Source organism: Danio rerio, chromosome 7, assembly GCF_052040795.2.
Source record: "Danio rerio strain M-AB ecotype USA chromosome 7, GRCz13ab, whole genome shotgun sequence".
Classification (NCBI taxonomy): domain Eukaryota; kingdom Metazoa; phylum Chordata; class Actinopteri; order Cypriniformes; family Danionidae; genus Danio; species Danio rerio.
The window spans coordinates 20,163,685-20,191,227 of NC_141027.1; the positions used below are offsets into that span (position 1 = coordinate 20,163,685).

At 36.2% G+C, this 27,543-nt stretch overlaps 1 protein-coding gene across 9 annotated transcripts in view; it reads right to left on the reverse strand.

Annotated features, from left to right (window-relative positions):
- Nucleotides 1–27,543, reverse strand: part of acap1 (ArfGAP with coiled-coil, ankyrin repeat and PH domains 1) — a 99,572-nt gene that overhangs the window by 11,682 nt on the left and 60,347 nt on the right. For all 9 annotated transcript variants that reach the window (XR_015494830.1, XR_015494831.1, XR_015494832.1 and 6 more), the window contains 16 exons: nucleotides 22,096–22,153; nucleotides 20,066–20,185; nucleotides 19,314–19,367; nucleotides 19,108–19,166; nucleotides 17,746–17,929; nucleotides 16,946–16,990; nucleotides 16,771–16,866; nucleotides 13,146–13,220; nucleotides 12,646–12,758; nucleotides 10,082–10,133; nucleotides 9,762–9,862; nucleotides 9,391–9,502; nucleotides 7,858–8,057; nucleotides 5,465–5,534; nucleotides 2,563–2,657; nucleotides 2,270–2,463 (listed from right to left, as the gene is read on the reverse strand). Coding sequence is in view for 6 of the 9 variants with exons in the window: in XM_087259643.1 (XP_087115769.1) it covers nucleotides 2,270–2,463; nucleotides 2,563–2,657; nucleotides 5,465–5,534; nucleotides 7,858–8,057; nucleotides 9,391–9,502; nucleotides 9,762–9,862; nucleotides 10,082–10,133; nucleotides 12,646–12,758; nucleotides 13,146–13,220; nucleotides 16,771–16,866; nucleotides 16,946–16,990; nucleotides 17,746–17,929; nucleotides 19,108–19,166; nucleotides 19,314–19,367; nucleotides 20,066–20,185; nucleotides 22,096–22,153 (1,628 nt within the window). In the remaining 3 variants the exon portion in view is untranslated. The remainder of the gene's footprint in view (nucleotides 1–2,269; nucleotides 2,464–2,562; nucleotides 2,658–5,464; nucleotides 5,535–7,857; nucleotides 8,058–9,390; nucleotides 9,503–9,761; nucleotides 9,863–10,081; nucleotides 10,134–12,645; nucleotides 12,759–13,145; nucleotides 13,221–16,770; nucleotides 16,867–16,945; nucleotides 16,991–17,745; nucleotides 17,930–19,107; nucleotides 19,167–19,313; nucleotides 19,368–20,065; nucleotides 20,186–22,095; nucleotides 22,154–27,543) is intronic.

Sequence of the window (27,543 nt, forward strand, 5' to 3'; positions counted from 1 at the left end):
ACACAGCGGATGCCCTTCCAGCTGTAACCCAGTACACTCATCCACACACACAACGGACAATTTAGTTTATTCAATTCACCCCTGGAGGACACCCACGCTAACACAGGGAGAACATGCAAACTCCACAAGGAAACTGGCCCAGTTTGGACTTGAACCTGCGACCTTCTTGCTGTGAGGTGACAGTGCTAACCACTGTGCCACCTACTTCTTAAAAATTAAAAATAAATTCTTAAATTCTTCTTAAAAATTTAAAAATAAATATTATATATATATATATATATATATATATATATATATATATATATATATATGTATTTTCCCCTCAATTTCTGTCTAACAGAGAAGATTGTTTCAAAACATTTCTAAGCATAATAGTTTTAATAACTCATTTCTAATAACTGATTTATTTTATCTTTGTCATGATGACAGTAAATAATATTTGACTAGATGTTTTTCAAGACACTTCTATACAGCTTAAAGTGACATTTAAAGGCTTAACTAGGTTAACTAGGCAGGTTAGGGTAATTAGGGAAATTATTGTATAATGATATAGCTTAAAGGGGCTGATAAATTTGACCTTAAAAATGTTTATTATAAAATTAAAAACTGCTTTTATTCTAGCTGAAATAAAATAAATAAGACTTTCACCAGAAGAAAAAAATATTATCAGACATACATTGAAAATTTCCTTGCTCTGGTAAACATTATCTGGGAAATATTTAAAAAATAATAATAATTCAAAGGGGGGCTATTCTTTTCTATTTATTTATTTATTTATTTTATTGCTTACCAAATTTATTTTACTAATGCAATATTTTAAATTGTAATAAAATTTCACAACATTAATATTACCATTAATAATAAATGAAAATGCAGCCATTTGTGACCAAATGAGACTTGTGTTGAGAAAGCCCATCTTTGACTGGAAGTGATCTGTATTTTTCAGTTTACAGGGTTTCTGTAGGCTTCACTAAGTGAAATTTAAGACTTTTTAGGACATTTTTAAGACCATTATGAATTAGATTTTAGACTCATACAGGGCTAAACGCTAAGGAGTTTTTCCAAATGGTCCAGAAGGATTTTTGCCCTATCAAAAACATATAATTTAATACATTTAATAATTCAAAGACAATTCAATAACAACAAATTAAAATATTACATAGCAAAAAAATAAAATTGTGTCAAAACAAACGATCACTAATTGTTGACATACACTTTTTTTCAACAAAAACTTTCTTTAAAAAAAAAAAAAAAAAAAAGGACAAATGTTTTAAAAGTTTAAAAAACTATAATAAACTAAATGTATGCACAACAGTCTGTCCAGGTCAGTGTCCTCAGCAGTAATAGGGAACATTTTAACAAATATTATTATGAGAAAAATAAATAAACAATTATGGTAAATGGAGTTTAAAAAATGGCATTAAACATGACATTAAATAAAAAGTTTTATTGAGATTGGGATTGTTGGTGATTGTATGGGTGTTGATGGCCAGATTGAGTAGCTGTACATAAAAAAGGGAAATTAAGACCTGTTTACAAAGATTTAAGACCTACAACACAATATTTCAATAAATTTAAAACTTTATTATGCCAAAATTTCTGTTTTTGGGATTTAAGACTTTTTAAGACCTGCTGACACCCTGGTTTAGTTCTTTTCTATACATATTTTAATAAATGATTTAGTTTAATCAAGGTTAGTAAATCAGTTGGAAATCCAACATATCATTTACATCTTTCATAACTTACAGCAGACATTTGAGAACAGACACACAGAGTAGTGCTGCTGTATTGGTTCCAACAATTAATTAAAATGAATTATTTTTCCACTATATTTTGCTTGTAGAAATTGGAATTTTATGACATTTTATTGTATTACATGAAATTGTATTTAACTACATTAATTAATAATGAAAACAAAATAATATATAGAATATATCTGTGTTTGTATAATTGATTATGATCTTGTCCATTTTTGGCAATATATTAAATGCATGGAACAAATGTTAGCAAGCTGTATGCATGTTTGTGTTTGTGTTGTCTGAGATGTCTTGGGTTTAATTAATACCCGTCCATCTTTTTTTTATCAGTAACTTTACTGGCATGTCTTTGCCATCTGCATGTGGGACGTCTGCCTCCACACAGGTCAGATTACCCAATGTTCAGTTAATATTTTACTATTTTAATGTAGTTACATTCAGTTTTGTATTTTACAATAACTATTTCATTTCAGTTTATGAAATCTTTGAAATCAAACAGTGTTCGTGTGTACCGGTGAGTCGTGGCAGTGTGACCCTGCCGGGTTTGGGTTTAAGGGCAGGACGTGTGCAGGGTTTGTCCTCTGTGGTGGATCGGTTTCGTCGGGCACTGGAGCGCCGCAGAATCTGCCCTCGACCAGTCTCTGGGAGCTTGTGGATGAATTTTTTCTCTACATATTTAGAGCGAATCCACGACTCCTTATCTTGCCTGAGAAAACATCAGTCATAGAGAGAGATCCCATTATTAAAGAGTTTCATTGATTCAAAGTAAGTCTGCTAATTAAAAGCCTCACTGCACCTACTATACCTGGGACTAGAGGGGTGAGGCTTCTTGATTGTGATCTCTTCAATACGCGCCTCATAGATCTTGTTAATTGCTGTGTTTCCTAATTCACACATGAGCTGAAGAAAGTGATGAGAAACATTGTCAGGGAAGGAGAAAAATATGACAAGTAAACAAAAACAGATGAAAATTTACACACTGTTTACAACATTTAAGTGGTTTCAAACCTTAATGAGTTTCTACACTATAAGAAGATCACTATAAGATCTTTTGATGAAAACTGAAAACCTGGAACCATTGACTTCAGGTTTCTGCAGGTTTCATCAAGTCAAAAGAGATCAATTTTAGATGTATAGACCTTTTTCTTCATTAGTGCATGGAGGGCGCCATAGTGACCAGAGCCTTCCGGTAGGCTGCTTAGAACTTCTGTTAAAAACTGTCATCAGCGAGAGCAGCGTTTCTCAACTGGATGTCGACTTAAACTTTAATTAAAAAAAAAAAAAGAAAGGTTTTAAAGCCGTTATGCCTCATGTCAGATGTGGTTCAAGTGTAAGTAAAACGCTCTTTTAATTAAGCATCTGCCATCGGATCAGATGCTGAAACACAGTGTCAGTGTTCATGACCTTTTAGTGGGACAGTACAGTAGGCTACGCGTGTGCGTCAACCATTTTGGTGAATTACAATTGTTTTGGTTGGATATATGTTTAGAAGAAAGAGAAAAGTATCACTTTAGCGATGACGAGGGTTCATTTAAATGGCACAAGATGCCATCTGACAATGAGGGAAACATTCCTCACAGCAGTTGTTTTCAATCCCATTAGATTGCATTTTTTCAATAATCAGTCCAGGAGGTGATGCTGATCGACAGCAGTATTAGTTTAAAGATGTTAAAAGAAAGTAAAATAAAATTAAAACTCGTCCCAAAGCTGTTCAAATGTGACTGTTTATACGCATCAGATGCTGACGGGAAGTTCTTAGCATCCTCCTTAAGCATACATGCAAGCATAATTGTTTTAGATTCAAATTTAATTTGGGGGGTTTTGCTAAAAAAAATGTCTAACAGCTGTTGTGAATTGTATTTATTTGCAATAAAAAACTTAAATATAAAAAAATAAGATTTTATTATGATGTATTGTTGGTGATTAGATCAATGTCGGCCCCACTGACTACTTTTATATTGTTTTATTTTTAAATTAAGACCTGTTTAAAATTATTTAAGACCTAAAACACAATATTTCCGTGAATTTAAGACTTTTTAAGACCCAGCAGACATCCTGTTATAGGCAGGTGTGGCAGCTTCTTTTAACGTGGGAAGCTTTTCCAGTGCACGTCTTTTGTTTAGTATGTTGTGATCAGACATACAGTATTAGGAAAATCTTCACAGAATTTCTTTTCCCAAATCTCAAACACGTACACAATACACTATCTAAATTTCTCAGCACATATACAGTACACGATATTGTTAGGGTTTTGGCACTAAAGTGAGCAACTGATGTGATCTCACTCAACAGATGACATTTAAACACATAAGCAGTTTCATTATCTCTGCTGTCCTTACAGCAGCTTGTTTTTCAGGTCATGCAATGGCTACCATGGAGGTACTGATGTCATTTTAGTCATAACCATGTTGATTTAAAAATATGTCTGATGTTATCAGGGTAGCCGTGATGTGGCTGATTCACACAGTTTGCATTTTTATTTCTATAACTCTGCACTATTTTCCATTGTTTTAAATGTAAACGCCAACAAGAGTTAACAAGAGTATTGTCAGTTTTAAGCATATCTACGAGCTAGTGTGCTTCAAAAAGTGACAACATTTGCATTTAGAACATCCAAAGCTTACAGTTTGTCACTTCTGCCTAAATGGATTTGAGTATGAATTGTGTTTGACTCCCATGAGCTTGACTGCATCCATACATCTCTGCAATGAGTCAAATACCTTATTAATAAAGTCATTTGGAATGGCAAAGAAAGCGTTCTTGCAGGATCGCAGAGTTCATCAAGATTCTTTGGATTCATCTTCAATGCCTCCTCCTTCATCTTACCACAGACATGCTCAATAGTGTTCATGTCTAGTAACTGGGCTGGCCAAAATCAACATCTGATTTTTAAGACGCTCTGTCAAGTTAAAAGAACTTAAAGGTCCCGTGAAATTAAAATAACCTTTTTTAAGAGAGTATTGTCAGTTTTAAGCATATCTATGAGCTAGTGTGCTTCAAAAAGAGGCAAAACTTGCATTTAGAACATCCAAAGCTTACAGTTCGTCACTTCACCTAAACGGATCTTTTTTTTTTTTTTGTCACTTCATACTTCCGTTTCTCATCAAATCTTGACCAATCAAATGCTCTCTAGTATCAGGCTTGTTCCGTCCCTTCCTATTTGCTTTTCATTGGATGCATTTGAGCCCAACCACTCTCACTTGCAGAGCTGTGATGAAAACTAAACGCTACTGGCTGTTTTTTTTAAAAGGGGAGGAGCTACTCTATGTCCCATACCCTCTTTATGTTTGAGTTGGGGTTATGTCAAACACTAAATAAAAACGCACAATCAAAACACTTCATGGGACCTTTAAAAGCAGTTGACCGATCAGAAGAACTTGAAGGTGAGCCAAGCATCTTTATCCAAGCCCGCAAGCTTCTGTTTACAGTAGCAAGTTGTATTTGATGTTAACATGGCAGAGGAGGCTTTGTAAAAACCCTTCCTTAGTGCATGCACGTTGTGGTTTTTAGACACAAAGGCGCTCTCTGTGTGAATGGCCTCAAAGATAAATTTGATTACAGCAATGGACTGCATGAAGAAATAAAAATGACTTGACTGAAGTGATGAAACGCAGAGCACTTGTAAAAATATTCTCATTGCAATCATTTTACAATAGTATCCACATACTTTCATGAATATATAAGCATGGTGTTATGTGTGTGCTTACTTTGACGAGCTCTGGCTCCCATGAGTCCAGTGTAAGGGATCGTACCTTCGAGAAGTGGACACCTAAACTCCTGCAAATACAAAAGAGCATGTGTTTTATTATATCCACCTGTTTCTGTGCCCTTTGGTGCTTTTTGTGAATTTTAAGAAAAACATTTGCAAACAATATGTGGGCAGCCAGCAATGTTTAGCACTGTTGCCTCACAGCAAGAAGACCTCTGTTTTGAGTCCCGGCTGGGCCAGATGGGATTTCAGTGTGGACTTTGCATGTTGCGTGGGTTTCCTCCGGGTGCTCCGGTTTCCCCCACAGTTTAAAGACATGTAGTATAGGTAAATTGGATTAACTAAATCGGTCGTAGTGTGTGTGTCAATATGAGAGTGTATGGGAGTTTCCCAGTACTGGATTGGAGCTGGAAGGGCTTCCTCTGTGTAAAACATATGTTGGAATATTTGGCAGTATATTCTGCTGTGGCGAACCCTGATAAAAAAGGGAGTAAGCTGAAGGAAAATTAATGAAAGAATGAACAATATGTGAAATATTTGAAAGAATGTATCCAATGAAATGTCATTAATCACCTCACAGGACAACATCAAATATTAAAAGGCATCTAACTACAATTAACAACACAAAGAGAAAATAGTCTGGCAGAAAAAGTGTTTTGATCACTGTGACATCCTATGAAGTTACTGAAGTTTCCTCTTTATAATTGAGCGTTGGCTCCTCCTTTTAGACAATTATGGGAATCACCTGTCGTTGACTTCCTATGACCCTTTCAAAGTCTTAATGCTGGCATTTTGAGACAGGCTGCTGCACATTGTACTGAACTCTTTTTGATTTTGTTGGTACATCCAACATTGCTACACTACATTACATTACTTACTATGGAGGTCAATAGTAAAAGTTTTCTAACTTTTTAAAAAATATGTTCTTTTGTGTTTAACAGAAAAAGAAAACTCTTGAGGGAGAGTACTGTACATCCACAGTAATGCGTTACTGTATTCTAAATACATTTTTGGGGAACATACTAATGTAATGAATTACATTTTAAATTAATGTAATTTCATTAAAATTACTAAAGTCAGTGTGATTTAGTTACTTACAAAACAAATGTAGTTTTCAAAAGAAAAAAATGCTTCTAAATCAAGTTTTCCACTGCAACGTCAGTTAGTGAGGATGCGCTTTTAAATTGCTGTTAAACGCGAGCTCAAATGGTTGCTGAAAAGAGTGCTTGCTTCTTGGAAATACAGATATTACTTTGATTTCAATAAACGTACAAACAAAAAATATTGCTTTGTCTTTTTTTAGTCTCTAAAGAACTTTCGACTGCTTTTAACTCAACCAGCAACTTCTTCAAGCACTTGAACAGAAAGCTTTCTATGACAACAATTGTCACCAAGGAAGACTTTAGCGCCCAAAAACATGGTGGTCCCTCAGCCTAAACAAGCTAAATTGGATATTTGTGCAGGATCGGGATTTAAAATATTTTCTGAATGTGAAGAGAAGTGTAGCTGCTTATGGGGCCGCTTATATATCGCGTCTTTTGCGCACACATATTGCGCACATGCATTTCCCAGGTGCACCCAGTTGAAAACCGTGAGTTATGTGAAAAGAACTGACCAATCAGCTTCATACTTTGTATGGAATATATACATTTAGGTAGACTAATTACCTCAGACAAACACAGAACACTCAAACACTGCAGTGATATTGCATGCTATGGATGTCAGTGGTTACAGGTATCCAGTTTTCTTCAAAATGTCTTTCTTTTTAGTATTAAAAAAGACAAAAATGGATTGGAAAAAGTAAATGATGAGAGAATTTTAAGTTTTGGCAAACTCTTTAAGTCTGTTGAATAGGCCTGTGTCAAGCAGCTGTGATCAACCCACTGTAACATTTTTCAGTGAAAGAGCTGCAGTTTATTTTGTATTTTGTATAGGTATGTTTTATATGTTTTAAAAGTAACTTTAAAGTAAAGTAATTAGTAATCTGATTACTTTTTCCATGAAGTAATTAGTAATGTAGATTACAGATTACAATTTTCCAGTAGTAGTCAGGAATTTGTAATCTATTACTTTTTAAAAGTAACATACCCAACACTGATCTTGAGTAAATTTTAATTTTTGGGCGAACAATCCCATTAAAATACCAAGCATAACTTTATTTTCATGACGAATAAACCCAGAAGTACCTATGGTTCAGTTTTCACAATACAGTAGTCAACATTAAAAGTGAATCAAAGATTGTTTTTCAAAATTGTCCTAGAACAACAAAGGTTGTTCAAATATCGACTACTGTATATATCGAATATTTGTACTCTAGTACCTTTATAATAATCGAAAGTGATTTGCATATAGTGGCTAACTGATTAATAATTGTGTGTGTATGTGTGTTACCTGTGAATGCCCGAGCAGGTAATGCACAGTGTGATGCCCAGATTGATGGATGCCCAGTCAGGTCCAGGCTCCCCGCAGTCGCAGCACTGGCTGTTGCCTGAAATGGCCTGCACCTCCTCCAGAGCCTCTCGAACACATGCCTCCGGCTCTCCTCCACTCAAACGCACACTCCCAACAGACACTGAGCTACAGCGATCTCTCTGGTAAACACACACACACACACATCCTTCTTATAACACTCAAATTCATGTCCTCTATTGAAATAACAGCAATAATTCTGCATGTCAGTGCATCACGCTCAGTATATCTTTTACATCTTGGAGTTATTTGAAGATTAGTTAATGCAAAATTAATTAATTAATTAATTAAAACTATCCAACAGCACTCAATCAAAGACTATAGAATACACACGACAGGTCACTGGTATAGTTTTGAATGAGGAAAAGTGGAACGCTTTATATGGCAAATGAAGCCCCACTTACTAGCAGAGGAGCCAATCATCGATGGCTATAGACCAGATGTGACCAAAGTTTTTCTTATAAAGGGCCAAAAACCAAACTAGACTGAGGGCAGTGCACTGAATATATAGCAAACCGCATTACAATAAATTTGCCAAGGAGAATTTGCTAATTCATTCAATAATATATATATTTTTTAAACTAGAAAATGTTGTTTTAAATCATATTAACTAATCCAGTGTCATATTTAACATTTTATAATGAACTTATTGTAGTAAAACATAAATAATCCCATTTATAACACAATGGAGTTCAATGCTAAATACACTTAGTCAAGCTGACAGTGACAGTATTTACATTTTAAAAGTCTGACTCACAACATTTAATTGAATCTTGTAATCTGTAGAAGCGAACGCAAGGTACAGTCCATCCAGTCAAACGCACATCACATGACAGCAACTACTCAAACGCCCCACACATTTGCAAACAAAAGGTGCCTTCGACATGAAGCACATCTACAGCCGACAATCAACGAGATTAGCAAAACGCAGGTGGGGGCAGAGTTGAAAATGGAGCTGTCAAGCCGGACACTTCGGGGCTCAAAGTTGCTGCTGTAATGATGACCGATCACAAGGCGTGATCATTTATTCATTTGTTTATTTATTGCAATAACAACAAAATATTTACAGTATAAATAAAACAGAATACAGCCTCCACAAACTATAGTTCATTTTTAAACAATAAGAGAATTATAAATTAAATATATAACAAAACACTCATCAGTGTCGTCATCAGAGCTCGTAAAGTCGCTCTTTAGATGCTGCACCGGCTGAATCAGTCGTCTGATCTCCGAGCGCTATCGAGGTACTTTGGTGACACATGTGACAGTCGAGTGACTATGTAATAGCAACATGTATTAAACTTATATGTACATAGGCTAAAGTAAAAGAAATGTATTTTACTTAAAAGCAATGTAGTATTTTATATAATATCTTTATTTATAAATATAAGTCTACCATATGTCTACAGTTAGATTTTGAGTGTGTGTGTGTGTGCACGTGCGTTTGAGACGTACAGAGCTATGATTATCATCTCTTCTCTCCTGGAATGCTGAGGCGATGCTGTTCTGGACCGCGCTGATCCAGCTCTGCTGCTGTCGCTCTGAATCAGCCTGTAATAAACAGCTCCTGCACAAAGCACAAAGACACACGCTGTCATTTGGACTTTGACTGGGATATGTACAAACATGCTTATGTGCAGAATAACATGTTTACAGTGTTGTTTCAGTTAAACCATAGCAAAAACACTAACACTGCAAAATATAGAAAAACATTGCATGGCTAAAAATACATGGCAGTTCTGTCTGTTTAGTACACAGATACACGCACCCACACACAAACACACACACACACACACACACACACACACACAAATAGAGAGACTCACTTGGAGGGAGAAACGACCTCAAAGCAAAAGCGTCTGTCTTGTTCACTGCAGGGCTTCACTGTGCACAAACGCAAGTCCTCCACAACTACAGTGATCTGCTCCTGTTACAGAAAAACTGAAGTAAATAAAAGGCAGCCGCCATGAGAGATGTGTGTATCTCTATGGTCACCCAAAAAGGAGAACAAAAGATTAAACATTCTAAGCTCCAATTCCCAATATTTTACCAGTGGTTTGTGGGTTTTTTGTGTATCGGTTTATGGGTGTGAAGCAATGTACAGTAGCATTACTGGCATTGGGAAATGGTACAATCCAATACTTACATTGTGTTTCTTTTGGTAAACCAACTGGTTCTTCTGAATGGAGAACCAGCGCCTGTAAAATAAACACACACGTAGGTGTAACTTTGGTTTAGAAAGTGTGTGTGTTTGCATTTTAAGCAATTCTAAAATAATAATAATAATAATAATAATAATAATAATAATAATAATAATATTAATAATAATAATATTAATAATAATAATTTAAATAAACTTAATGAACTGTGTGTCCCAAATCACTTTTTTTATGTAAACTGCAGATAGACAGCACTGCATTTCTTCATTTGAAACTTCATTCGCAGACCAATATATAAACATGTTGAGCATGATCATTACTTTAATAAATGTCTTTCATGCATAAACCACCTTAAGCTTAAAAATGTTCTATTTGATATGATCATTTATGATATATGATCATTTCAAACAGGATTTCCAAAAGTGGAAAGTATTCCACACACACACACACAGACATATATTTCAGGGCCATGTAAGGCATCAATAATGCAATCACACACTTGATTGTAATTCATAACATATAGCTTTGAAATGAACACTCTCTCATAGACACATGTGCAAAATAAAAACGGGTAAAAAGCTAAGAAAACTGCTTTGGAATAGGTCTGCTTGTAATACAAGTGAAAAAAATTATTTGATGTTAAAATAATATTTATTGAAATTATATTTGGCACGTACAAACGTACAAATGTACACTTTACAATTTGTGGCAATACGGTTAAAAATAACAATTTTAACTTGCTCCTGAAACAACTTCCATATAAAACAATATAATTAGCAGATAAAGGAAGCTAAAACTATTTTAAAAAATAGGTTGTAAGGATTGTTAAGGGACTTTTATGTCGGGTTAAAGTGTAAAAAAAGTTTTAAAGCTTTGTAACCTAAACGAAAGAAAGAAAGAAAGAAAGAAAGAAAGAACATTGCTACATTGATAACACTTAGTATGTTTACATGGACACCAATAATTTGGTTTGAATGCGATTGAGACAATACTCTGATTAAGAGTCTACTGTGTAAATAGTGAATTTTGATTCATTTAATCGGTTAATCAAACTAAACAGAAATAGAATTAAGACATGTGGAGTATGCTGATTTTAGTCGTAGTATTAAAGTGCAGTACAGACATGTAAACACCTTAAACTATTACCGTCATGTAGGACTTTTCACCGCATTTTGCGACAGGCTATTTTGTACACACATGACTCTTTGACAATATTCTCTGCACCTACCGAGTCAGTGAAGGACACAGACACCTGCATCATAAATTGCGAAGGTTTTTTCCCCCATACGGCATGCGGTATTAAATTCCATTAAAACAACACTCATCCAGCAGTTCATACTCGCATCCAATATCTCTTTTGTCACAGTGGCATGAATAAAATGTTCCTGAATGAAAGTGAAAGTGCCACACTGCAGTTAAAGTTGACATTAAAAATGAAACACCCAAAGGAAGAGTGTTGTTTTAATCGAATTTAATATTGCATGCCGTATGGGGGAGAAAAAATCTGTATTTCATGATGAAGGTGTCTGTGGTCCTTCACTCACTCGCTAGATGCAGACAATAGTGTCAAACAGCCATGTGTCTACAGACCATCCTGTCACCAAATGTGGTGAAAATCCTACATGATAGTAATAGTTTGATTGCGGTGTTTACATGTCTGTACTGCACTTCAATAGTGACTAAAACCGCCATACTCCACGTCTTAATCCCATTTCTGTTTGGTTCGATCATGACCTTAATCGGATAAAATTAATCGAAAATTGCTGTTTGCATGGTAGACTCTTAATCAGAATACTGTCTTAATCGTATCAACATCAGATTATTGGTGTCCATGTAAACACTTAGCATACAGCTATCGTATTTTGCTAGCTCATCTAATTTGTTGCTTTTAACACTATGCTAGCATCAATTAGCATGTTGCTTTCAAACCTAACATGTTTAACACATGGATAGAATAAATTAGCATGTCGAAGACAACATTTCAATACATGGCTAAGGTGTATTAACATATAAAAGGTTGGTAGCATATTTCTAGAATGTTTCAGTATGTAACTAATGTGTTCCACATTAACAAATACTATAGAAATATGTAGTACATACTGTAGTGTTTTTGAACCATACTTTAGTAAAGTGTATTATACTGTTTATATCTGCTTCAGCATACTGTAGTATTAACTATAGTAGCTGATAAAATGTAACAAATACTGTTATATACTTAAGTTTAGACTACAGCAAACGGTGATTGGTTGTAGTACAATATAACTATACTTACTATAGTATTGTTTATAGTATTGTAATTGTTGCATTACCCTGGCAACAAAATAATTACCACATTTAATTGCTTCACTGATATGGATCAAAAACACTATTGTATTAACTATAAATTACTATAGTGTTTTTCATGTGAGGTTGCAACATTTTTACAATGTTGCTAGCATAAATTAGCAAGTCTCTATCATATCTAATATGTTGTAGTCATGTTATAACACTGACTGATTTTAGTATTTACATAGCATTAACATTCCTAGCATTAAATGTATCAGTGCTCTACCTGCTCCATGTTTTGAAAGCATTGCTGGCTCTCTTGTACAGGTAACCTTCCATTGCAATGCCATTGGGAGCATCTGGGCTGAAGTCCATAATGGAGTCATCATACGAAACATCCTGAAGACAAACAAAAATATATATATATCATTCTTCAGATAAAATGTAAGTGTATGAGCTTAGTATTGTCCTGTATACCAAATGTCTTCACAAGTATAGCAAAACCAGTACATTTTGACCATGTTGGGACATTTTTGTGGTCCCCATGAGGAAATCTCACAGAACGGAGTATTTTGAAAATGTAAAAACAAAGATTGTTGCTGTGAGGGTTGAGTGTAGGGGTAGGTGAATAAAATGTACAGTTTGAATACTTAAGTGCAGTGTTTAATACAGGACATACAGTATGAATTGTATAAAAACCATCAGGGCTATCTGAAGTCCTCATCAAGATAGCTGTACAAGTGTATGTGAGAGTGTGCCTGTGTGTGATAGAGGGAGTATTGCTACCTTCTTCTTGACAGCACCATGTCTCTGCTCCATGTCCCTTTTGTCTCTTGCAGAATTCAGGACTAGTTGAGCATTCTGCAAAAAAAAAAATAATAATAATTTACACATTTTACACTGCAGTTGTTAAACTGTCTCAAAGTTTCATGAGCCAATGTTTTTATTCTCTTACAGTCGCACAAACAAATGCAAGTGATATTTCTCTCACATAACATGTTTTTGATAATAAAAAGTGACAAGCAAAAATCTCAGTCACTGATATTTTCAATGTAAGAAATAAACGAATAAATCTAATAATCTAAACAATGAATTAACTAAGTTAAATAAGTGTAATATAGGAAAGTGCGTAAATAAATGTATTATAATAAACTTTTATTTTTTAACACAAGACAGAATGCCATAGGTTTTATTATTTTTATACACAAAGGTGTATACGTTTATATACTTTATTAGGTACACCTGTCCAACTGCTCGTTAACCAAATTACAAATCAGCCAATCACATGGCTGCAACTCAATGCATTTAGGCATGCAGACATGTTCAAGTCGATCTGCTGCAGTTTAGACCAAGTATCAGAATGGGGAAGAAAGGTGATTTAAGTGACTTTAAACGTGGCATGGTTGTTGGTGCTAGACGGGATGATCTGAGTATTCCAGAAACTGCTGATCTACTGGAATTTTCACACACAACCATCTCTATAGTTTATAGAGAACGGTCAGAAAAAGAGAAGATATCCAGTGAGTCGCAGTTCTGTGGGTGCAAATGCCTTGCTGATGTCAGAGGGAAATGGCCGAGGTATGCTGAAGAGCATCCCTGAACGCACAACACGTCCAACCTTGAGGCAACTGGACCACATTTGAGGCAAATGGACCACAGACCACACCGGGTGCCACTCCTGTCAGCTAAGACCAAGAAACTGACGCTACAATTGGCACAGGCTCACCAAAATTGTACAATAGAAGATTTGAAAAACGTTGCCTGGTCTGATGAGTCTTGATTTCTGTTGCGACATTCAGATGGTAGGCTCAGAATTTGGCATCAACAACAGGAAAGCATGGCCTTGTATCAACGGTTCAGGCTGGTGGTGGTGGTGTAACAGTGTGGGGGATATTTTTTTGGCACACTTCGTGTCAACGCCACAGTCTCCCTGAGAATAGTTGCTGACCATGTCCATCCCTTTATGACCACAGTGTACCCATCTTCTGATGGCTACCTCCAGCAGGATAACGTACCATATCATAAAACGCGAATAATCTCAGACTGTTTTTTTTTAACATGATAATGAGTTCACTGTACTCAAATGGCCTCCACAGTCACTAGATCTCAATCCAATAAAGCACTCTAGGTGAAACGGGATGTGCAGCTGACAAATCTGCAGCAACTGCATGATACTATCATGTTAATATGGACCAAAACCTTTGAGGGAATATTTCCAGTACCTTGTTGAATCTATGCCACAAAGAATTAAGGCAGCTGAAAGCAAAAGAAGGTCCAACAGAGTACTAGTAAGGTGTACTTAATAAAGTGAGTGTATATACATTCAAAAAATGCTATTTTCAAGGATCAAAAGTTTTTCATTTATCTGGTACAAAACAAAAACAACCCAAAAAAAATCTAATTTTTACACCTTCCAAAGCACCTTTTCTTTCTGATGCCGGTAATTTATATTTTTAAACTTTGCAAATCTCATTTTACTCACAATTAACAACTAAAAGAGAGAGATAATACCCATGAAAGCATTTCAAATGACATCATGAGATGTTGTGTGAATGTGCTGATGATTATTGTGCATGCATTCAACAACATCCTCACAAACCATCAGATTTCAAGTAATTAATAAATGAAATAGATTACATAGAACAGAATGTGAATGTGTGGCTGACAGAAAATACTAAAAAGACGGAAACTTTGAGACGGAGGTTTGGACCATTTATCTAGTTCTCAGAATGGAAGTTTAATTGTATATACGGTATGGTACAATTATAAACACATGTACAGAGGCGCAGTCTAAATCCCCACTGCTGTGTGTAGTTATTATGTGACTTTTCTAGTCAGCTCTAATTGTAGAGTCTGCACTGCAGTGGCTTTCTGGACCACAGCAAGCAAAGAGTCAAGTGTCTTCCAGGGATTAACCCAATGAGAAATAAAGTAAGACACACTGGCGCTCGCTCAACTTTCTGACCTATTTCAAGAAGAGGTCATTGAGATCACCTTCTCCATGTTTACTTATCTTCACTGGCTTTCCTGTTCTCTTTCCTATCACAGCTTTTTTCCTCTTGTCCCTGATTCTATAACACTATATTTGCAAACTGTTTTCATAACCCAACCAATTCTATATTTATGCAGAACATCCTTAATGTTTCCACTTTTAAATCTGCACATCGCTTCAGAGGACTTCACTGCTATCTACAGGCTTTCGCAATCTCTCTTGACATTTGTCTTGCTAAGCTTTTCACCATTTCCTGCGCTTACAGGAAGCTGTGAGCAGGTTTTTGTGGGTTTCACAGGCCAGTAGAAGGTGAGTAAGTTTCCTGTCTAAAACTAAACAAGTTCCTCAGTATCATCATGCCAAAAACATAGCAACAAAAATATGAATCTTCAACACCTTCACACATTAAACATGCAGTATCTGATCTAATGAAAATTGTCAAAAGAAATATAATAAAACACTTTTTTAGATCTTGGGATGTTCATTTTAGTGATCAGTCGCTTGGTGTGTGTGTGTGTGTGTCTGTTTAGGGTCTTAAAAAGTGTTTTTTTCAGGCTGTTTCTACAGTGTGTTGAGAAGTATGTGCCAAGACACAAACCGACGTGTGATGCGTTCTGTTTCCTGTTGTTGCTCACCCTGGCAGAAAACTTCCTGTCATGATGGGCCGTCATGTGATCTCTGAGTGCACCATCACACTCCTGTCATTAGACCTTCTGTGCTCTTTTTTTTTTTTTTCAATCCAAACATTCCACCGTTTTTTTTACTTCCCAACATGATTTGAATGAGTTTCCTCTTTCAAACAACAACTGCTTTTGTCCAACTGTGCACTTCACACTTTCCCTTTCTCTCCTTCCTTCCTCTATTTTAATCATGTGTCAAATAGCTTCATGCTAATCACATTAGATGGCAGATAGATAGATAGATAGATAGATAGATAGATAGATAGATAGATAGATAGATAGATAGATAGATAGATAGATAGATAGATAGATAGATAGATAGATAGATAGATAGATAGATAGATAGATAGATAGATAGATAGATAGATAGATAGATAGATGCATTGGATGGATTGATGGATTGAAGGACAGATGGATCAATAGACAAAAATAGATGGATATACAGATGAGTGGATGGATAGATGGATGATGGATGGATGCATGGACGGATAGATAGACAGATGGACGAACGAATATATGGATGGATAGACATAGACCGACAGATAGACAAATAAATGAATGGATGGGCAGGTAAATGGATGGACGGATAAAAGGACAGATAGACAAATGGATGGATGGACGGGTGAGTGAATGAACAGATGGATGGACGGACGGACGGACGAACGGACGGACGGACAGACGGATGGATCAACAGACAAATAAATGGATGGATGAATAGATAGATGGATATATTTCTTACCTCATCATGTAGCTCCTTGCGATAGTTTTCCAGTTCTGCGAGTGACTGATGGCTCTGCTGGAAGAAAAGAGCCTGGGCCTGTATTAGAGAAAGCATCTGACACGCAAAAAACAGCATAAGTGACTGCAAGTTCCAATTCATATGACTCAAAATCTTTCTACATGATGACACATACCGCCTGAAGAATTTCTGTTTTCTTCCTAGACTCAATGACATTAATCTAGATAAAGAAGGGGAAAAAAAGATGATTTAATAAATAATAATAATAATACATTTTATTTATGATAAGCTTTTTTTAAACTCAAAGCACTACAAGATCAAATAAAAAATGCAACCCAAGTCAGAATTACAAGCTTGCATAAAAGCCCAGTAACAAGCCAAAAGTCAGACTTATCAAATCAATAAAACAATAAATAAGCATAAGGTTACAAATTGCGTGAACGTGACAGTGATAATCACAACTTAAATGCTTTGCTAAAAAGAATGACACCAATTAAGAACGATTTATTAAAATAATACATCAAAGGGAATGACTGCTTTTACGACATCACAGTTTTCACGGAGTGTAGTTTCACAAACTAATTTCAAGTGGAGCATGTGATATGTTTGAGCACGACTGGCTTGCTTTAAATGGATCGTTTTCTCCCTACTGCTCTATCTTTATTTTTCTATCTTTTATTTTATCTTCTCCTTTTCCTCCCCTTACTAAGGGGGAGCTCTCGAGACCTACCTGATCTCGGATCTCCTTAAATGCTTATTGACCGGGCGGGAGCCTTGGGTCAAGTATCTCCGAGCTCAGGGTTCTCTCCCGGGACAGCATGCCAAACCTGCTATTAAGGCTAAGCATATCTAAGTGGGAACTCTTGAAACTGAATTTGTGCTGTTTATGTAGAGACAATAATGGACTCGTTCTTAAAAACTGAAGGTTGTTTTTAAAAGATTGCATTTTTTTTATATGTCCTTGTAGTTTTTTACCTGCAACACATAGTCCAGGGCTCCTGATCTGAAGGCTCTGCGTGCGATCAGCAGGTTATTGCTGGCCTCCTCCACCTCATGCTGTTTTCCGCGTGGTGCCTGAGCGTTCCTGCTAAGAGCCGCCTCCAAGTTCTCACTGCTACGCTCAAACTCCTTACGCACATCCTTAAATCGCTTCACATCACTTCAGGGAGATACAGGACATAATATAAACATTAATGCCCTGAATTTTACATTTTACAACAGGTTACTAAACTATGTTTGCAGACCAACATTTTTGGTAGAGCGCCCTCTTAAAGAGATAGTTCACCCCAAAATTTAAATGACTTCATCATTTATTCTTACATTTTTGAATTTTTCGGGGTTGACTATTGCTTTAAAAGTAAATATGGAGGTTTTTACAGTGATGTCATTGAACAACTTTTGTTTGTTCCCTAAAATACCTTCTTCAAAGAACCATTTTTATAGCACAGCCTCATTGGGAATACATGCCTAGGGCTTTATTTTTTAACAGAAATGTGCTTCAGCATATGTTTACCTACAGTTTCTGGGTAAAACTAATATTTCAGTATGACACGCACAACTTTTCTTCCTTTTTGCACTATGATATTTACAGTGACATATTATTGATGGGTAAAGGGTTGTTTTTTTTCTCACCGTTGTTTGCGAAGCACCAAATAAACATTACAGAAACAGCTTAAATGGATCTGTGATCTTTAATCCAACACATTCACCTCCCGGCCTATCTCCTTATTAATGACTTTCCCGATGTGGTCAGTTTGCTCGGTAGCTCGCCTTGTGGGTGAGTGGGTCAATTAATGCTTTTTAAAATACTATTGGTTGGGTTTAAAGAAGGGGGAGGATAGAGGTCTGGGTCAGTTGGTCAGTCAGTTGGTTAACAGCGGCCTCTGGTGGATTTACATGAGAGTAGCAGGTGCGAATGGTACTCACGAGATTTGATTGAAATTTGAGATAAGAAAAAGCGTACACAGCGGTCTCTGGCAGATTGGCAAAGAAAAATAAATAAATAAATACTGCCAAAAAATGTAGCTCCTGAGACGTTTTGTTTTCTCTAGTAATTAATATGGGGTTTTTTGATGTCAACACAAGCTGCAAAGAAGCATCGCAGAAGCAACATATTTCACGGTTCACAAAAATGTAGCCCTAATTACATATTTCCAATGAGCCTTGGTTGATTGTTTTAACCAAGTGTGAAGAACATTTTAATCATCTCAAGAACCTTTAACCACCATAAAGAATTTTTTGTGCAATTAAATGATTCCATAATTGATAATAATTTTTCCTGAATGCCATGTAACTGAAAACTAAAATGCCTTTAGGAAAGAGTAAAAAAAGCCTTACTCTTTAACAAAATTCTGTAGCTTCAACTTCACATCCTTCTGCGTGGTTTCGATCAACTCCTGTTTGGAGAAACACAATTCATGGAATGGGAGACAGGCCAAAAGCAAAGGGAAAACAGGAATACATCCCCATAACAGATTGTTGGCACTTACAGTGGGTTACTATAGTAACAGTGACAGTAAAAAGAAAGGAAGAACTCAACTCACCTCTTGAGCACTAACAATGGCTGACAGCTTTTTAGAAAACTTTTCTAAACAGTCCTGAAATAAAGAGAAGCAGCTTCAATTAGATGTTTATTAACTCTCAATCATTTTCAATGGTTTCAGGATGTTTTCTTTTCCAATTTTACTTTCAATCAAGGAAATGTTTTTTTGCTGAAAGATTTGGGGTCAGACAGAATTTCAACATTTTAATATATGCACATATTACATATTAATATATGTATATCTAGGTGCAGAGCAATATTATTAAATATTGCAAATAACATGAATATATATATATATATATATATATATATATATATATATATATATATATATATATATATATATATATTTTTTTTTTTTTTTTTTTTATAAAACATTAAAGTCTATTCTATCTTTTCATCTTTTACAATGTCTAGGCACACATTAACATTAGCTTTACTAATTTGGGCAAATATTTCTTTCCAAACTAAGGTAAACCTCAAAATGTCATGAACATCTTCACGTCTGATATTTGGCACTGAAAATTGTTGTCGTTTCACACACTAGTCAGGAATCTGTCATACAGTTATGACTGTGACAGCACAGGTCTGCAACATACAATTATGCTGTATCACTTCCTTCTTCTTTTGATTAGTGATCACATACACACATATACTACCTCAAGTATCAGTTAGTCCTAGTGACTAACCCTGCGTGTGTTTCTGTGTACAGTAAGTGATGCTAATTTAAAATTGGTCTGTTGATACACTCACCCCCATAGATCGGTCCTCAGAACAGTGATGTCCCAGCTCCTTCAGGCCATTTACAAAGCTCTTACTGTTCTGGCAATAGGCACGGCCTGTTTCCAGCATAGTGTGACACTGCTTCACCAACTATGCAAACACACATTTTTTTAAGGATGTAAAATAATGTCATATTATTCACAACAGAATATACATTTCATTTAAAGCTTTGGTAACCAAACAAATTATCGCTGAGACAAATTGCAGGCCTCTGTGATCTGAAAGCATTCGGTCTGATAAACTCGAGGGAAATTGTCTTGGATTGTGGTTAAAAGCTTTTCAATTAGCAATTCCTCATTGCAGTTCCTCTGCAGAACACTGTATCTCTTCACAAGAGAGTGAGAGAGAAGAGAGGAACAATGACTTGGTGTCAAATAAAGCAATTGAACATGTGAAGGTCAAAACAATGACATTCAATATTTGGGATGCTATTTTACGGCTTAATGTGAGGTTCATTCTGGTGTGTTTTGAAAAATTAGAAATTATTTTGTTTATGACATAGGGGTGGGTGATATGACCAAAATTCTATTTCACAGAATGAGTGATTTCATTTCACTGTTAAGATATACACTCACCGGCCACTTTATTAGGTAATGCAAATTTCTAATCAGCTAATCACATGGAAGAAACTCAATGCATTTAGGGTATGTAGACATGGTCAAGACGATTTACTGCAGTTTAAACCGAGCATCAGAATGGGGAAGAAAGGTTTTGCGTGACTTTGAATGTGGCATGGATTTTAGTTACAGTCAGGCTTGTCTGAGTATTTCAGAAACTGCTGATCTACTGGGATTTTCAAGCACAACCATCTCTAGGGTTTACAGAAAAAATATCCAGTGAGCGGCAGTTCTGTGGGCGCAAATGCCTTGTTCAAGGTGATAGAAAGGCAACAGTAACTCCAATAACCACTCGTTACAACAGAGGTATGCCAAAGAGCATCTCTGAACACACCAATCTTGCGGCAGATGGGCTTCAGCAGCAGAAGACCACACTGGGTGCCACTCCTGTCAACTAAGAACAGGAAACTGAGGCTACAATTCGCACAGGTTCACCAAAATTCGTACAATAGAAGATTGGAAAAACGTTGCCTGGTCTGATGAGTCTCCATTTCTGCTGCAACATTCGGATGGTAGGGTCAGAATTTGGTGTCAACGACATGAAAGCATAGATCCATCCTGCCTTGTATCAACGGTTCAGGCTGCTGGTGGTGGTGTAAGGGTGTGGGGGAGATTTTCTTGGCACACTTTGGGTCTATTAGTACCAATTCCCATCTCCATACCTTTATGACCACAGTGTACACATCATCTCAGACTGAATCATCTCAGACTGGTTTCTTGAACATGACAATGAGTTCACTGTACTCAAATGGCCTCCACAGTCACCAGATCTCAATCCAATAGAGCACCTTTGGGATGTGGTGGAACAGGAGAATCGCATCATGGATGTGCAGCTGACAATTCTGCAGCAACTGCGTGATGCTATCATGTCAATATGGACCAAAATCTCTGAGGAATATTTCCAGTACCTTGTTGAATCTATGCCACGAAGGTAAGATTGGTGTCAGTAAATAAGTCATTCCTTCTTTAATTTATTTTATCATTATCTCAAACAAGACTAAGCATTTTACGACATAACTTCATATTATCCGTATATTTTGCTTCAGCGCCAGTTCAGCTAAATCATATGTAAACGTGCACCTTAGATTGCTGACCTTATATTACTATGAGCGCTGCAGTCAGCACTACCCTCAGTCTCACTGCACATGACTTAGCCAAGCTCAATTATTAACATGTCACAGTACACATGAAATAAAAAAATCTATTACAGTCAATGGCAATGTATTCAGTGGTAATGATATTTAACGTGCACAAGTGTGAAGAGTGTGAGGAGTGTTTACTGGTGTTGAGTGTTCATGGTATCAATGCCAGTGAAGGAATAAGTTCAAAACCTAGTGAAAGTGGTTTGTTCATAAGTACTTGTGAATTGCAGCATTTCCTCACCTTCTCGAGTCTTGTCTCCAGTTCACCAACATTGACCTCCACCTTCTCGATTTCTGACCTGTTGGATGTAACATACATTTTCAACAAACAGAGCTGATCACTGAGTGTGTACTTAGCATAAAACATTGGTAAGTTAATAAAGCGAAACAATTTTGAGAAGTAGGTTACACTTGATTTTAAAGGTTTAACTACTGAGTAATAGTAATTACATGTACTTACTATATAGCCATGGCTAGAATGTGGGTTAGGTTAAGAGTTAGTTGCATGTAATTATGCTTAATTACTAGGGATGTAACGGTATCAGAATTTCACGGTACGGTAATACCTCGGTATGAATGGCACGGTACGGTATTTACTGAATCATTTACAGGAAAAACAAAACTAATGAAAATACTCCAAAAAATTGCCAAAAGTGTCAATGACATACAAATTAGCCATCTATCTGTAAGCTTTGAAACAGGAACTTCAATTTTTCAATTTTAATAACAAAAAATTATTAAACCATGTAAAAAAAAATAAAGTGACAATTTAGTATTGTTGAAAACTTATCACATTCAACATTTAATCACTCACTCACTTAGATAGAGATGGGTTTTAAAGAAAATTATCATATAACTATAATCTGGTAAAAGCTGGTATCTCTGGGCATTTACAATGTCCCCTGCAACAGAAAAAAACCCTCTCATTTGGGACTGAGGTTTCTGGGACAGAAATATGACTTGGCCCAGGTTGACAGCAGTGGGTAACATTGTGCATTGTCTTTCCCCCACTTGAGAGGACAAGCCATGAGTGAGATAGAGGTCTCTTTGCGGTACAAGTCAATAGCCCCTTTCACACATACAGACCTTTCTGGAAAATTGCCGGCAATTTTCCAGAAAGGTTGTATGTGTGAAAAGGTCCTTTTTAAAAAATACCGGTAAATTCGTTCTGGCTATTTTCCGGAAAGAGAAGTTGTAACATTACCGACAATTTGCCGGAATGCTGCGCTGTGTGAATGCAGAAGGAAGATTCCCGTAATAAGCGCGTGCATGTCTAGAACGTGCTGACGTGAGATGTCTGCTTTAGCCAATCACAACAGTCAGACGCATTTACGTCCGCGCAGTTTGTGAGGATAAAAGCCTTTGAATATTTTTCCAGACACATTTAGCTGCTAGAAGTTAGTCAGATCACGTTTATATGTTCTTCTTAATGCCAACTGTGTAAATAATCATTGTTGAGATGCTTATGATAAGCCGTTGTTTGTTTACCTTCAAGCTTTGCGTGTGCCTGTGAAACAGCCTGTGAGCGCCTGCACACGCACATATTATGAACATCTCGACATGCGAAAGTGATCCTGTGAAAGTTGTTCACAATATTGATCATCCACAGAGTTTGTGATGTAGTCAAATGTTTACAAATACAAGCGCAGCCGTTTAACGCTCATTTGTGGTGAATGATATCAGAATTTACCGGTATTTTGGAATGGATGTGTGAATGCTCTTTTCCGGATAATTTCCCTAACGTCCTCGCCTGTGTGAACAGCGCTTTTTTCAATATACCGGTAAAGTCTTTCCGGAAATTTTCCAGATATTTACCGGTATCACTGTGTGAAAGGGGCTAATGTCTGCATCAATCTGAACAGTGTGCTGTGTTCTGCAGTCCCCATGACTGTTATTAGTCGTATTCCCCAACTTGTATTTCACCACAGTCTGGCAGTGCCTGCATACCGTTTTTTTTTTTTGTCTGTCACCTTTTCTCCTTTCTCGTATCTTTTTAGAGAGAAACCGAAATGTTTCCACACATCCGATTTAAAACCCGCTTTAGGTTCGATCATTTCCAACTCTTTTTCATCCCTGCTACTAGCAGCACACTCCATTTCCGCATTACTGGATCTGTAGTGACAACAGACTACAGGATGATGTCAAGGATGATGGCCACGCCTGGGCTGATGGGAATTGTAGTTTCCGCTACCTCCCGTTCGCTTCGTTCGCCTGAGCAAATTTTCTCAGAAGACCTATAGTTTTATCGAGTCATGCGACAACGGTAATATTGAAAAAAATTGCTATTGCGGTATGACAGTGTTTACAATACCGTTACATCCCTATTAATTACTTGTAATAACTATGGTAAGTACATAAAACTTGTGTAAAAAGAACACCTCAACAGAGTTCTACTGAAAAGTATTATTTCATTAAGTAGGGCAGTGTGGCCATGTGACTTTTGTGTATATGAAAGTCTATATTGTACATATCGCTGTCAATGTTACACTGTCCTGTTTTTTTGGCAGTATGTTGTTGTATATTGCACTGTCAATGTATTTGCACTGTCTGTATTTTGCACTGTCGTTGTATTTGCACTGTCTGTATTTTGTACTGTCTGGAGCAAGCTTTTCACTCATCATAGCACACATGCTGCTGATGATGTGACAATAAAAGTGATTTGATTTGATATAAGTATATGTTTGCTTTTCTGTCTTGTTACCGTACGTTCACACCGAAAGCGGCGAGAGCGTCAAAGTAGCCGGAAGTCATTCATTTTCAATGAGAGCCAGCGGCAAGGGGCGGCGAGGAGCAGCGCGGCGCGTCTTCGCCGGCGTGAGCGTCGAGGAGAGTTGAAATGAAGTCAACTTTATGGTAATGAGCTATGACGCGGTTCGGCGGCAAGCAATCAGAATGAAGACGTCCATCGATTGATAGCAGTTCAGAGAACACAGACCTGTGAACTTTGGTTCCGACCACAGTTGTTCCCAAGGGTTTGATTATTGCGGTCGCCGGATTTCCAATTATTTACAATTTTTTCCTACAGGAACATACATTAAATAAGTTACTGGCGAGTTACTGATGTTCATTAATGATATATAAATTTATCTTAAAAAAGCGGGAATCTCACGCGATGTGACAGTACAAAACAGTACTGCTGCTTCAGGATATTTCAGACATATGGACACATATTGGATAAATAGAGCAAAGCCACAACACACGCAACTTGATCTTCCATTGTTGTATGAATTTGATAAGAAGTGCGCAACATTTTCACGCTAGAAACATGTTTTATGCAGGAATGTAACTGATATGCTGCAACGGCTCCTTTAAATATGAGATCAATGTAGCGAGATTTGACGCTCTCGCCGCAGGAGCTGAAGGCAGAGAGCGTTGTCGCCGGGGCGGCCAGAGCGACCTTGGACGCTCTCGCCGCTTTCGGTGTGAACGTACGGTAACACATTTATTTTCAACACACAGAGCTAATGTAGCTCTTTAGAACACAGCAAATTAAAAACACGATTTACTTCAGCATAAAACATAGTTACGTTAGTAAAGGGAAGTATTAAGAGAAGTAGGTTACACTTTATTTTAAAGGTGTCCTTGTTACGGTATGACAATTCATTTAACTACTGAGCAATATCAATTAATTACATGTGCTGACTACAGTATATGGCTAGGGCTAGAATATGGGTTAGGTTAATAGTTAGTTGCATGCAATTATGCATTATTATTTGGAATTACAATAGTAAGTACATAGAACTTGTGTATTATTAATAAAGTATTATTTCATTAGGTAGGGCAGTGAGGCCAGGTGATGTGCGTGTATGAATGTGCATATAAGTGTATGTCTGCTTTTCTGTCTTGTCAGACACAGGACAAAGCAAAATAGCACAAGTGTTAGTGGTTTTCCACTTTTGCACCAGTACAGACAGACTTATGGTACAAATGTGATGCTTATATTCAGAAGCTCAACATTTTACTTTCTAAATGAATACAGAAACTGATAGACATAATATTACAGAATAAAATGCTCCAACTTTTATAAAAGAAAATAAATTGCAAAAGGATTATAAAGTGTAATAGGTGACACTTTATAATAAAGCCTCATTGTTAAACATTAACGCATTAGCTAATAAAGCCACATTTGTTACAGCAGTCATGTTAATGTTAGTTAAAATAATAAATAATAAACATAAAACAAATCTTTATAAGTTAACAGCTCCAATAAATAAAACAGTTATGCCTTTTGATTTTAATGGGTTGTTAGACAGTACTAATAATTAACATCAACCAAGACTTATACACTCTTTACAAGTATTTTTTATCATATTTGTTGTTTAATTAACTAATAGAGCCTTTTTGTGAAGTGTTAACACTTAAAATCAGACCATTCTCTATCAATATCTCAGGCATGTCAAAGTCCAGATTAACATGTGAAATTGTTTATGGTTTATATCAAATAAATAGCCTGTTAAGTCTTTAAGTAACCAGTGCTGTGATGAACACTACTGCAAATGCAACAATCTGAATACTCTTAGAATACTCTGAATAATCTAAAAGTTTAATTAATAAATGATTATTCACTGCTTTTTGAAGTTTCCACAATAACAGTATCGTGCATGTTCATAATCACTCTATATTACAGAATATCAGCACATCTATTTAGGACGCACCTAAATTTGTATGATCGAAAAAAAGATTTTTAGCTTTGGGTTTCATTCAGATGACAAATCTCAAGCATATTATACTGAGAATAACATGTTGTATTAATTTGTTGTATGTCTCATAGGGCTGGGCCGTTAAAGGATATTATATCATATTTTGTTAATAACAATGATAAGCTCTAGACTTTTTTACTCCATACTGATCTAAGAGTCAGTCACACAGCAGAAATGTGCAACAATGGGAATCTAAAAGTGTGTTGATATTAGAGATGTACTCAATTTTCAACCACTGATAATTTTTCGGCCTAAAATATGTTATGCCATTTAATGGACTCTCTAATTTTTGTCGCTTCAGGCATTTTTGGGGTACTCTTTTAAATCTGGAACTTATATCAAAATGTATATTTTTATCGTTTAATATGGAAAATATTTATTGAATTATTTTTGCAGTATTTCCCAGCCCTAATGTCTCCTACAGTAGCAACAATGTGTTCAACAGTTGGGTTTTGGAAGCAAAAACTACATTCATGCTCCCTATAGCTTCCATCAATATTTAATGTGAGCTCTGAGGTGGTTAATTATTGTGCATTTTCTTGCCCATATTAATTCAACCTGAAAAACTATTGTGTTTCATGGTGGAATTCATGCAGAAAAACTACATTACCCATTAAGCTACCAATCAGATAGTCATATCAAGCAAAGTGAGACAAAATAGATCATTAGATCAAATAGTTCTTTAAGCCCCACCCACAACCAAAAAGCCCCACAAATTATCTAGAAAGGTATTTGTATAGTATCTATGCATATTTTATAGTAAACTTGAAATACATTGTTTCTATAGATACAACCAATAACTTTCATTTTTTAAAGCTGTTAAAGGTCCCATGAAGTACTTTGAAATTATGTCAAATATCAAATAAAAATGCATATTTCAATCAAAACATTAATAGAGGGTGGGACATAGAGTAGCCCCTTTTTAAAAAAACAGCCAATAGTGTTTTGTTTCATCACCGCTCTGCCAGTGAGAGTGGTTGAACTCAAAC